Source organism: Sinocyclocheilus grahami, unplaced genomic scaffold (assembly GCF_001515645.1).
Source record: "Sinocyclocheilus grahami isolate Dianchi unplaced genomic scaffold, SAMN03320097.WGS_v1.1 scaffold343.1, whole genome shotgun sequence".
Lineage (NCBI taxonomy): Eukaryota > Metazoa > Chordata > Actinopteri > Cypriniformes > Cyprinidae > Sinocyclocheilus > Sinocyclocheilus grahami.
Window position 1 is genome coordinate 639366 of NW_015505522.1, and position 14584 is coordinate 653949.

Below are 14584 nucleotides of genomic sequence, written 5' to 3' on the forward strand. Positions count from 1 at the left end.
CTCTCACACACACACACACACACACACACACACACACACACACACTCACTCACACACAAACACACACACACACACACACACACACACACACACACACTTTGAACATTGTGGTTATCATCTGACAAAAATAGTTTATACTGTAACAAGAACTCCTTTATAAACCTATTTCCGAACAAAAAACGATTGGAACATTATTGGTTACTGATTTATTTTCCTTACGAGAAAAAGTGCTGTTACATCCGTTTGAAGATGTAAGTTTAGAAATCTCCCAAAGGGCTAAAAAACTGGGACACAAATGTACGAGGCGAGAAATCATCAGAGAAACTTCTCTGCGCGTACCTCCGAGTCCAGGCCTGAGACGGTTGTCGTAGCCATCGAGGAGGCTGTCCAGAATCCTGGTGAAAACTGTGGTGTTGTCTTTCTGCTCATCTGCGCTTTGACTGGAGCTGACAATGCAAAACAGCAGACGTTTTATTCAAAACCCATAGCAAAGGGTGGCTATAACACACTCTGATGTGAAAAATCAAAGCAACACCCTCCTCGGGGTAACATCCACCCTGCTTAAAGAGAATTTGCAATGCAATAGCCTGCAGATAAACAACAAATCTCCTTCCGTCTTAGGAGCAAAGGGGGATATACACAGGAACAATGCATTATTAATTAGCTAAAATACTCTTTTAGATGCAAATGAGAAGCATGAGTTCTGGCAACACGAAGCCAAATCCTAAAAGACAAACCCATGAACTCTGTCGCTCATAAATATTTCAGACAATGCTTATGAGCAAAATGCAGTTTAATCATATAGTGCAAAATGGTACTTCATGAATAAGAGCCTGTGAGGACGGTAGCCAGTTTGTGCTCCTCTAAAAACAATCACCGGCTGGTCGTTCATACATAATTGCTTGCTTTTTTGGTAATCATTGGCATTATTTCCCCGCTGGCAGGTACCGGACCACAAATGTGACTGCAGACTCAATAAACACTGTTTGGTGTTTCAAAAATAAGCTTGGCATGGAAACAGATTTCAAGGAGAGGATGAGGTCATCGCGATTAGTTAGCATGAACACGTTTTCAAACAGAGAAAAGAGAGAGGGAGAGACGCGGCAGACCCCAAAAGAGAGAGAAATGCAAGTTGTGTCATGTGGTTTCGTATCATTGCCGGTAATTCCACTATAAATCTTCCCCTAAACCAACATGGACAACTATTGATTCAAAGCAGTTAAATAAAATTTAAGCTCAATTGTCAGATGATATATGCTCGCTGTCGCTGAGAAGAACAGTGCATGCTTTTTCTGCTCATTTCATGCACTCATTTCAATCAGTCTTAATGTCTCCCAGCAGAATTTCCTCTGTGGAGTCCAAAAGTCTGAGAGCACTTTGGTGATTTTCAACAAAATACTTTACTATTTCTAGGTCACCAACGAGCAAATTTCGATGTTGACCATTTTAACTCCTTTCTACAAAGGTCAGATTTCCTTGCTTTAATTAATACAAACATTTTCACATCATACTGATTTGTAAAAACGTGCAGACTTGAGCGGTATGCTCTCAATTTTTGTTGCCATCAAATTCTGATCCGTTTTTATTTTCGATCTACAATAAAAAATAAAAAAAAAGCAAAATAGAGGCATTTTCACTGGATTCTGGCTCAAAATACAACGAGAGTAAAAATAAAACGAGAAGGCTTCCACCCTCCCCCATCTGCGCAGAGAGACGCACATACACACAGACCTCATGAGCGACAAGGAAAAGGGGTCACGAGAGGAAAACGTAGTCTCATATATTACGCGTGCATGCCAGTGCAACACTCACAGCACGCTGGTAATGTCAGCCTGACCCAAAATTACATCTTCTCTCTTACCTCTCACAAATGCACAATAATTCAGAGCTCAGGGAATTTTTATTTAGTAATAATTAACTCAAAATATACATTTTGGCACGTTTAGGAACCATGCAGACATGAATAACACATTGCAAAATCCATGTGCTTAGAGCAGCATACAGATCCCCATTAAATATTGCACAGCAACCCCATCTGCAGGTCATCTGAACAGCAACAGTGTCGAATGCATGCTGTCCAGAGCCACGGTGCTCTCACAGCACAGCTTACAAATGACACCCTGTATGCCCATGGCATTTTAAAAGTATTGTTATAAAATATTCATGGGTATTTCAACATCACTGTGACGGTCACCTGTCTAAACGCATAAAATATGTCTAAAGCAACAAACATGTTGCATGGCATTTTGCAATTAGTATTTCACAACTATGCTTTTTGTAAAATAATTGAATATAATGCATGATTCCCTGAACATCTTTATGTATTATTATAACTAATCATTTCAAAGTAAATCTGCTGCACGTACAGTACACACGAATCCAAGCTGCGTTCATGAAAATATAAACTTATTAGTTAATATTACACTTCAGATTAAAACTTGAGACGTCTTTCAAGCCAAATCCTCCCAAAGAAATATTTATGTTTGTTTACAACCCTTTGCATTTGTTCTAACATTTAAAATAGTGCTTGGCTGCACATATATATATATATTTTTTAGAAATATCTTACTAAATGTTTTTGTCTAAAGAAACTAATTCACTGATGTTGCTTATGGATTACAGACACATATGTTTTTTTCTTATGTATGTCAGCACAATACACCTATAAATGAATAGCACTCCACGAAGCAGTATAGCAGGAAAAAACTGCAGAATGAAAACCTTAATGAAAGCTTCATTAGCACGACATCCTCTTTGAAGTCTGAGGTTCTGATCTTGGTCTAAGTTAACATTGTAGGTTTAGATCAAAGACTTACATTTAGATCAAAGTCCTCACATATTAAACTGAACATTACTGTAGCTACAGCACAGAGAGTGCTCTTTATCAAAAGCAGAGAATGTGTTAATCAAGATGTGAGTGAAATATGCACCAACCTCAGGTGCGTAAACATACCTTTTTCCAGCCAAAACGCTGGTCACCAGTAAACAGGCCCAAATCCAAAGCCAAGCTGCTCCTCTTCCACCCCACATCATTCTCCAAAGGATGAATCCCCACTAAAGAAGAAAAAAAAATACATTCATTCAAAGAAACCTTACTGGAGCGGAGGTATGTGGTTGTCAATACCCATACCATAGCATTGTGATTATAGGGAGCATATGCAATTTTCATTTGTAATATAATTAAAAATACACTTTTAGACAGACATGCTCAAAAGAAGTAGGTCTTAGTTCACACGCAACTACTATTTGTTATGTGATTTGTTGATCCGCAATATAGTAATGTGAGACACTGCATACAATGCATTTAATCATCTAAACACAAATCCTATGAAAGCACAGTACCCTATGCCAGTTTAACAAGTGCCCTTTTTAACCTTCTAGATATAATTCAAAGCCTGAGCATATTTACTGGAGGAATACCGTGCTTTGATGTAGTCCTGACCCCTTTACAGTTTACATAGAGTGCAGATTAATACTACAGCAGCAATTATATACCTGATCAGAATTAAGAGTAAACAAATATCACAGTTTTGCATGACACAATACGACTGTCATTACGTATATGCCACAAGACCCACTATGCAAATCCTCAATGTTTAATCGCACTTACCCATTTAAGAATATTAATACATGCTCATATACATATAGGAATGTGCATCAGCGTTATACACAAACACACAGGGAGCTTGGTTAGCACTACGCATTAACGCAAATCATTCCACACACAATCGGCGCGTTAATCCTGCATTAACATCATACAGCATGATTTACAGCTCCATGCAAAAACCTTGATCATTCGCCGAAGCTCTCTCCGTGGTGCCCACACTCAGATCGCACGGGATATATTTGGGCAAAATTCCGCGACTTTCCCAGGGATTATAATGCTTACGCAATCCCTACCGTACACACTTTTGAGTTCTGTCGCGAGAGTGCATCGTCAAAAGCACGTCGTAAGGTATCTCGCAATTAGTATTGGGCGTGCGCCTCGGGGTTGCTCCTAAACGTGTAGTAATTCAATTGGAGTAATTAAGCAAACAGTGCGCACATCGCCAAGCGCACAGCAATCATGCGTACCACCAACATCATGCAGAGATAAAAGTACCTCACAATTTTAGGTTTCCAGGAATACGGCACTACCTTTATGCAGTTGTGCTCCCTTAACCCCCGTCTTTACAATATCCAAGACACAAGCACTTACGTTAAATCGATTGCACCTTATCGTCAAACTTTTGAACACGTCTTTTCTGTCTGGATGCGAGGAGACGATGCTCTGAGATGTGAGCTGTGCTGAATTTGAGCTCGAGGCTGCTGCTGATGCTGCCAAGCGCGCAGCTCTCGCGCACTCCTCATCGAAACTCTTCCCAGTTTACAGCAAATTAGTCATCTACCAAGCCCAAATCCACAAGAATACAGCTTTACTACAGCATCACACCGGTGCTATGTCGTTTAAACGAGATCGCTTGAGTGCATGGCGATAGTGTTAGCGGTGGTACCAATCTCACATCGAAAGACCAATCCGTCCCATTTTTATATGCAGCACAATTTCACTTGCGCTGCTGTCGACTTAATCTCGTTCAGTGGTTGGGAAATCAAATCCGCTTACATTTATTTATTTATTTTGCCCGGATCTCGCCTCTTTCGTGCTCTCTTGCGTTGCGGTAGAACAATAATACACGGCGCGTCGTCTCCGTCACAATTAACATGCTATTAATTATTACACCAACATTGTTGAGCGCTGCCACGTTAAAGGCATGCCAGACATGCGTGCAACAATATGCATGCCAATCCGCAGTGCATGCACACGCACACAACCCAAATAAAGTGAAATGCATGCATCTCTCACCGAAAAAATGGCTCGAATCTTTCCCAAAATCACCTCGAAGCAGTCTCGTCTCACCGACTCACCCACCGCCTGGAATATCGCACAATATGATTTGTTTTTTTTTTTCTAAATCAAACGCTTAAGGAAGATCTGCAGTCCTCACAGCGCATCTGCAGAGGAGCTTTTCTGATCATTTGCGTATGAGGACACAAACTAAAAGCCGGAGGGTGTTTTAAACGCGACATTAACGAGGAAAATAGCGCAGCTCATAGAGGCCACGTCGAGAGCATCGATCTCCGCCTGCTGGGTGTTAGAGAGCGATTCTGGGGCGATCTGAAACATTAGGACAGCTTTCATACAAACTCCACGGCGTCTTGACGTTTATGCGTCCGTGTGCATGCTTAACAAGAGATGACGACGCGTAGCCTAGTAGTTCCACTTTAACCTGACGCAATGCGAGCAACAGCTGCAACACAAATACTTTCAGTTCTTAAGTTTTAAAGAGCACGCTGGTATGCGATGTCTTGGTCTCTTAAATTCACCGTGTTCCCAACCTGGAACAACCTGAGCAAAGAAAGTCGGATCTCGCGTATCACTGCACGTTCCGCACGTGACTGTGCAGACGGCGTCGTGTGCATCAGGAAAGTTTTTTATTTGCACAGCGTACCCTTCATCTAATCAGCAACTCATAAATGATTCACATTTATAGGGTGGCATTAATTCTAATGCATGGTTCGTAGGCTATAACTTTTCCCGTTTCGCTTCAGCACCACGGACAGCCACGAGACTGCAGTCAGCTTTTAAAAAGGTTTCTTACAGCAAACACGTGCACTGGAGGGTTGTGAACAGCGGTGGTCTTCTTGAAGACACAGACCCCCACACACGATGAAACCTTTGCATGATTAATCATTATATTAGACATAACACAACATGTTGTTTACAAAAATACAAACATGCATACATAAAAAAATAATAATTACCGATCATAGTTGCATGCATATAATCTTCTGTGCAAGGTTAAACCTCTAAAATGTATTTAATAAGCGTGAAATAAGTAAAATACGTGGACGCAATTGTCCTGCTATTCTGTTAACATAGTGCAATTAATGTATAGCCTACATTGAATGCACAATATATAAAAGTTTCTGACAAATGCATTTATTACAGTACATTTGAGTAATTTTGGACAGTAATTATCGCACTTCTCAATTTCTTTAACACAAAAACAACAAAAAATAAACATGATGAATTGCAAAATGGTGGTCATGAGACTTTGACAAATGTATGCCATTTCTTGAAATGTTAGTAAAATGTAGTCACATCCTTCCTCCAAAACCGTTTTTGTTTTCAGTGCTTTGACTTTTTGCAACTATTTGTACTCAATGTTGCTCAGAATAACTTTTGTTTGGATATGTTGAGATATAAATGAATGTTTTCATGCTGCATGTTCACCATTCTTGAGTTAGAAGAATCATTGTACCTGATCTTTGACTGACTGTGTTACACTCTTCCTCATTTACTTGGTCTTAACAGTTACACTGTCAAAGCCAATGCTTTCAGATACTTCTAATTAAAGTCTCACATATGCAAAGCAATGCACGCGTTCTAATGGATTCTGTTCTAATGCATGCGTGTATAACACTTTTATGCATATTTTAACTTATTATATCCTTCCTACTAGCACCAGCAACCTTTGTCCTTTGACACAAAGAAGGCTGGGAAATGCTTAGTGCGTAGTATGCCAAGAAAATATGCCAACTGGCTTTCTGATAGTGTGCATTGGTGATGCTACTGTTAGCTGTCAGGCTGTGCATCTACAGGGGAGCAGACAGTGAGCAGTTTATGTAACAGTGATTACAAGTCCGGCTTTAGTAAACCACTGCACACATTAATACTTCTCAGGCCATCTGTGCATTCTCTGTTTATTACAGTACAGTTGAGTAATTTTGGACAGTAATTATCGCACTTCTCAATTTCTTTAACACAAAAACAACAAAAAATAAACATGATGAATTGCAAAATGGTGGTCATGAGACTTTGACAAATGTATGCCATTTCTTGAAATGTTAGTAAAATGTAGTCACATCCTTGCTCCAAAACCGTTTTTGTTTTCAGTGCTTTGACTTTTTGCAACTATTTGTACTCAATGTTGCTCAGAATAACTTTTGTTTGGATATGTTGAGATATAAATGAATGTTTTCATGCTGTGTGTTCACCATTCTTGAGTTAGAAGAAACATTGTACCTGATCTTTGACTGACTGTGTTACACTCTTCCTCATTTACTTGGTCTTAACAGTTACACTGTCAAAGCCAATGCTTTCAGATACTTCTAATTAAAGTCTCACATATGCAAAGCAATGCATTCTGTTCTAATGCATGCATGCACATTTTGTGCATCTGATCAAAATCAACACTTTTCTGAATATTTTAGCTTATTGCATTGGTAACGCTAACTGTTAGCTGTCAGGCTGTGCATCTACAGAGGACCAGACAGTGAGCAGTTTATGTAACAGTGATTACAAGTTCGGCTTTAGTAAACCACTGCACACATTAATACTTCTCAGGCCATCTGTTTTGCCTCTTGCTTTCTTTCCTTAACATTTAGCATTCTTATGCATGCATGACAGAGCTTTCAGTGTTTGTGTAAACAGGTAAACTTAACAACTGACTTTAGAAGTAAAGTAAACTTTCTCAGAGATATATGAACACTTTTTTTTATCACTGTATAACAAAGTCTCAAGATGTTTCAGCTTGTTCAAGAGAAAAGCAAATTTCAGATTCCCAATTCTGAGTTATGAGTGTGTCACTACTCATTGGCCTGAGGTTATGACAGAAACTGTCAGCCCACGCTTGAAGTAGGCAGAGAAGGACGAATCTCAGATTCTTCACGCCGGTAAATGAGGTGACATAATCAACACCTATGCGCTTCAACCGTTCAAGGCTGCCGGATCTGTCACTATTATCACTGTATAACAAAGTCTCAAGATGTTTCAGCTTGTTCAAGAGAAAAGCAAATTTCAGATTCCCAATTCTGAGTTATGAGTGTGTCACTAGCATTGGCCTGAGGTTATGACAGAAACTGTCAGCCCACGCTTGAAGTAGGCAGAGAAGGACGAATCTCAGATTCTTCACGCCGGTAAATGAGGTGACATAATCAACACCTATGCGCTTCAACCGTTCAAGGCTGCCGGATCTGTCACTATTTTGGGAGAAGCGGCTACCAGGCTTCCCGGTTTCTGAAGCGCGAGATACACTGATGGGTAGGAAAGCGTCAACAGGTGCTCATAAGATTTGCCTGCTGCACCAGGTGTGAATGTCATCAGTCAGGACACAAACACATGGAATTCATTCAGAGATGAGACTGAGAAAGATGATAAAATGTAGAATCTGTCTTTGCTGCATCACTGTATGTATATTTCAAACCTTCTAAACAAGAGATATGGACAATGAAATTAAACTGAAAGGCTGACAGCCCCTATATGATAATCTCAAACCAAAAATTATTCAGACTCCAGATGTCATTTTTGACATTTTTTTTTACTAGTGGGTGCAGGACACTATAGTTCATTTATGTAAGTGAGGATAGAAAAATAAAATGAACTGTGACATATTATACCCAAAAATTCTTCATACAGTGGACTACCAGTAAAACTAGTTCCAAAAATTATTCAGACACTTTGACCTGACCGTGTTTTGCTGGCATGTTTCACCGTTTTCTAAACAATAGCAAATAAACTGTGATAATGTGAAAAATGTTGAAGGTGTCTGAATACATTTTGCATTGACTGTACATATTTACATTTACATTTAGTCATTTAGCAGACGCTTTTACAAATGAGGACAATAGAAGCAATCAAAACAAACAAAAGAACAATAAAATGCAAGTGCTATGACAAGTCTCAGTTAGCCCAATGCAGTACATGTAGCAAGGTTATTTTTTTATTTTTAATGTTTTTTTATATACACACATATATATAACACACACACACACAAATACAAAGAAAACAAAAACAATTAAAACAAGTAGATAGAATAGAAAAAGAATATAGAAAGCTAGTGTTAGAGTTTTTTTTTAAAGAAAACAAGCAGTTAGAAAATAAATAGAGTGCAAGTGATAGAGGGTCAAGTGTTTTTTTTATATAAAAAAGAAACCAAATAGATAAAATAGAATTAGAATAGAGAGTGCTAGAGTTAAAGGGTCAAATAAAGATGGAAGATATGTGTTTTGAGCCATTTCTTGAAGATGGTTAACAATTTGGCAAATATTAAAAATTATAAAAATATTTGGCAATCAAAGTGATTCTGTAATTGTGATGAAACTGTATAACCATTATTATGAGTATCATCTAAAGAACTGGTGGAAAATGTGAGGCGTTTCCGTGTTGAAATGTTTTGCGATCCCTACTGCAGAGATAATGCTGGTGTGGAGCTCTCCATGGTTCTGAACGCTGAGCACTGGCTACACTGTCCCCGACCGTATGACTGTCGCTTTCTGTTGGTTCAGTGGATGACAGGGTCTACAGCGAGCTGTCACACTGGAGTGGCTCATCTCAGCATGGGCCTGTCTCATCAACCTCCAGCGGCTCGGAGAGTACCTCTAGACACGCCATTGCACTGCAAAGCCAAGCTTGTACTAGAGACAGACAATTTGAGAGCTATTTCAGTCTAGTCTGAGGTCCGGCCACTGTCAGGTCAGGCTTAAAGACAACTATCATGCAGTAGATATCAAAGAAGAAAACATATGTTTGTCATGTCCTGTCATAAATTAGGATTTTAACAACATATAAATATATATATATATATATATATATAAACTAGTGAACTGCTTCCTTTGGCACTCGGCTTATTTTGCAGGATTGCCTTCTCGGCAAAGGATTGCAATCAGCTCAAACATAAATTTTATATGACGGACAAAATGAGACGAGTTTTGGCTGTGTATTTTATGTTTATTGCAGTTTCATGTTTTTAGCTTACCAACGTGTCAACTAGTAGTGTTTTCTAATTGTACTTGGATGTTCAAAATTCCAGTTTCTAAGTAGGTAACTTTTAAATGAATGCCCCTGAAATCTGTGTTTTGTCTCAGAAACTCGGGGTGTGTTCCACTTCAGTTTTATACACACACTCGTGAACTTCCCTAAGCACTTTCCCTCGGGGGAATTCTCACCAACATTTTGTAGTGCGTTCCAGTTCTTGAAGTGGATGAGGGAAGTTTGTATGGACAGACCCTCAACCCCTTGATTTCGACATAGGGATCGAGTCGACTTAACAAGTACACTTCAGGCTGCTCCAAACATGTACATGGAAACTACACTGCGTTATAATGTGTTGTTATCGACTTGCAATGCTAACAATTGACCCATCAATTTTGGTTTTCTGATTTGTGTACTGGAACACGGTCAGCTTAGGTGTGACATCATTTCCAAACTTCCAATGTAAACAGAACTCAACAAACTCTAATGGAATTACCCATTGGTCAAATATGGCATGTGGCTTGCTACTCTTGTTGCTACCTAAGTGAGGTGTTCCAAATCAAATCACTTATTAGATTTAATCTCAGGTAGCAAAAAAAGGTCATAAAGACTCACTCCTGTCTTTGATTTCATCAATGGACACTGCATGGCTTTATCATTGCTAATACTGCTGGCCTCTCTTAATTTAGCTCCTGTACTGTATCTCTATCGTTGTGTCTCCTTCATTGTATCCCTTGTGTGCTCCACCTCAATAGTTCAGACGCTGACAAATCTGCAAGGACATTGCAATCACCCTAAAGTTAAGTCATCGTTGAGTTATTGAACCTGTTTCCCTCCCTTCTGCAGATAAACTCCCTGCACTTGTGTTCGCTATCATCTTGCACTTGTGATGGGGTTTTCATGGCTATTTTTAATATTATAGTAAAACAGGTTGAATTGAAAGTAGTCCTCTAATAATTCTCACTTTGTGCTAATTGCACTGTAAAAAAAAATCCGTAAACTTTACGGTAAAAACCGGCAGATTTGGTTGCCAGAATTTTACCGTAAAAAATATGGTAGCTACATTTGAGGTATTACGGTTTTAACTTAAATTTACAGTTAAATACCGTAATTTCATTAACTGATATAATGTTATTATACCAACCTATTGAAGTTCTGAAATATGTTTTGTATCTTTGTAATACACTGATAACCACCAAAAGCAGGAGGTGCTGAGAGTCACATGATGAACCAAAGCCCATCACAAGCAGCTTTTAAATAATAACATATATAGAAGGTGCACAGTGTCATTCACACAAACACTAAACACCATCACGGTAACACACATGAAGCTGAAATAATGCAATAAACATTCATTTAACAACATTAGGTGTAACACACAACCCTAATGTACAAAACTGATAAGAAAAATCTAAGAAAAAACATAGTTATTTCAACAAAAAAACATCAAATTTGAAATGTAACGCAGGGAATTCTGGGAATGTCAATTTACGGTTATTTACTGTAAATTATGCAGTCTTTTTCCACTTCTAAAAACGGTATACTACCGTAAAATGACATGTATTTTACTTTTTTTTTACCGTTAAATTCACGGTCATCTTTTACAGTGTGGATAGGATGAAAGTATGCAATAAATAACCTCTCATGATAGACAGACAGTGGCCTCCCATCTGGCTACTTGTTGTTTTGCTCGTATCAGTCAACATCAAGCTTGACTGGCCTCTCCTTGAACTATGATCACTTGGCTAGATGCCACCATGCCTTTTTTTTGCCATACTGTGTCTGGGTTGGAGCCACTGGCCGTGTATGTTATCTCTTTCTTGCTCCCAACTTTTTTTATCACTTCTTTCCACTCTTTTCTTTAAAGCGAAAGCACTTGACATTGCTCATTCCAAATATAATCAGTTCAACATGGGAACATAGAATAACTGCATTTTCTTCTGGTGAGGCAGTTCCCTTTCTAAATTTCCCATTGTGTTTTCTCCACACTTAAATGGCACAGGGTGAAATGCCCCCCTAGTGTGCATTAAGTACTAGCCTGTCAGAGATTAGTGCTCGGCTCAGTTTGGTGCAAGATATGGTCAGAACTGGTTTACATAGCTGGTCGGTTTTAACATTAAATTGTTTTGACTCTATAAAGAGTCACAGGCTAGAGCAATATATTTAAAGCTACACTTGAGCTTGTTTAATTTACTGGATATTTTTGCACTGTCACGAGTCATTTTTAGATGCATAATACTGATTTATAAATACGAAGAGATGCCATTGGTAAAGATGATAAAAAATACAAAATAGCATTAATATAAGAACAAGACAATGGAGGAAAGGGAAAATAAATCTTCCTGCTTTCAAGTGGAAAAGATGCTTTAAAGACGGTAATTACTACCCTCTCACACAAGAACTGTAATCACGTTTAAGCCTCCTCTGCCACGATGGTAAATCTTCAGAGTGAGGAAACTGATGAAGGTCAAGAGTTTAGGGGACTAGACAAAGGCTCATTCAGACTGCGATACTTGTAAGGAGCCCAAAGTCATCATCCAAAGAGACTGTTAGAGCGTTAGAGCATAATTTCCTAAACCTATAATCACTAATTGACCAAACTCTACTGTAAGATGATAGCGTCGTAAGCGTTTTTCACAGGTATATAATAGGGCCTGGAACTATTAAAACATTGTAGGAGTAGTTCACCCAAAAATGAACATTTTCTGAAAATGTACTCACCCTCAGGCCATGCAAGATTAGAAGGAGTTTGTTTCTTCATCAGATTTGTAGAAATGTAGCACTGCATCAGTGTCTCAGCAATGGATGCTCTGCAGTGAATGGGTGCCGTCAGAATGAGAGTCCAAACAGCTGATAAAAACATCACAATAATCCACAGCACTCCAGTCCATCAGTTAACATCTGGAGAAGACAAAAGCTGTGTTTGTAAGAAAAATTAAGCATTCATTATTAAGACATTTTAAACTTCAAACCTTTGCTTCAGGCCAAAATACAAGTCTAAAATATTTTGATTTGATGTGAGAGGAAAACAGGAGATGGACTTTCTCACTGGAAGTGTTATAGATGATCAACTCCAGAAGTGACAAAAACTGCTTTAATGATGGATTTGTTTAGCATTTTACTTCACAAGACATTAATTGATGGATTGGAGTGTATTCCCACAAATGAAAGAAACCATTTGTTTGCTCAGTTCTTCTTTCGTCAACTCAATGGTTGGATATGAAGAATACAGTCAACTCTTCAATTTGTGTAAAAACTGAGAAGATGGAATGAGAATATTTAATTATTCGTCCAATTAGTGTGTAGGAAATTTGTTACTTCTTGGGTGTCACAAATATAAGGAAGGTATTTTATTTTTTTTTTTACTATTTTTGTACTATAGTAAGTTTCTTCTGCCAATTGAGAATCACCCACGGGATTATTTATCTAGGTCATTAGCATCATCAGCATTATAGCAAACGACTGGAGGCTGTGTCAAGATACGGATTTTGCATAATAAGCATTCCACATTCCATGATGCACGCAATAATGCTTGAATTCATTAAACAAGAGCAATACACAAATACACATTTGACCATACCTCATTTTCCCTGTGGCTCTACTCGCGGAGGTTCATGGAAAGATAACAGCTGCTGACAGGCACTAGAAGTTTTACAGAAAGTTAGCTCGAGCAGATGGAACCAGCTCGGCACCACTGTGTTTCCATGGTAATGTGAAGTTAACCTTATTTTCGTGTAGCATTTCTCATTTCCTTCGCAACACAGACAAATCACACTCGCACTCACACACTTGAGCTAAACGTGTCCTTGTGTCACACTTACACAAATAACCCAAGGGTATTTTCATCTACATTAGCACAGCTTCTGTCCAGCATACTCAAGGTGCCTTCAATCATCGCTCAGAAATATGCAAACATTTGCGTAGAGGGAAAGTAAGGAACATCAGAGACAGGGGCTCTCTTTGATCTATGGCTAGTCCTAGATAGATGCATATTGTAACGTTCCTCCAGATTATAGCAGCAACGTGTTTGTTATCAGTGTTAAATCATAAACCATTTGGCATAGTCAAAAGTGCAATTCTTTATTAAGTCCATTTCATCCATCACTTTAGACAGATATGCAGAGATAAGAGATAATTGAGATTTGCAATCAAGAGATGTGAACTGTTGTGCTTGTGGTATAAAATCCATCTTCCCTTGCAGTTTTGGCTTAGTAACTCAAGGTATTTCGGTTGTCTGCAGCTGTGGATTTATTCAGTTAAAGGCATATTACCCAAAGCGTCTAATTTGAGTTTTTTGTTTTTCTACTTAAAGTCCATTAATCTAAAAATATTAAATCTAAAAACATGTGTCCACAAATGCCTCATTAACAAACAGACACACTTTGATATTCAACATGATATAATGCCACAGATCACTTTGACTGTCTAAATCTGACAAAAGCTGATAATCAGAAGCTGTGGTATAAAATCCATCTTCCCTTGCAGTTTTGGCTTAGTAACTCAAGGTATTTCGGTTGTCTGCAGCTGTGGATTTATTCAGTTAAAGGCATATTACCCAAAGCGTCTTTTTTTTGAGTTTTTTGTTTTTCTACTTAAAGTCCATTAATCTAAAAATATTAAATCTAAAAACATGTGTCCACAAATGCCTCATTAACAAACAGACACACTTTGATATTCAACATGATATAATGCCACAGATCACTTTGACTGTCTAAATCTGACAAAAGCTGATAATCAGAAGATATTACAAAATAGCCATTCGTCAAATGTGTTGAGATGAAAGGCACTTAA

General features: G+C 38.4%; 1 protein-coding gene across 1 annotated transcript in view; it reads right to left on the reverse strand.

Moving 5' to 3' along the window:
• LOC107603217 (gamma-aminobutyric acid receptor subunit alpha-1-like) overlaps positions 1-3877 on the reverse strand; it is a 15440-nt gene extending 11563 nt beyond the window's left edge. Inside the window, exons 1-3 of the mRNA XM_016295959.1 lie at positions 3788-3877; positions 2954-3054; positions 340-446 (exon numbers count right to left, since the gene is read on the reverse strand). Of these exons, the coding sequence (XP_016151445.1) occupies positions 340-446; positions 2954-3054; positions 3788-3796 (217 nt within the window). The 5' untranslated portion in view covers positions 3797-3877. The remainder of the gene's footprint in view (positions 1-339; positions 447-2953; positions 3055-3787) is intronic.
• Between the last annotated feature and the right edge of the window lie 10707 nt (positions 3878-14584).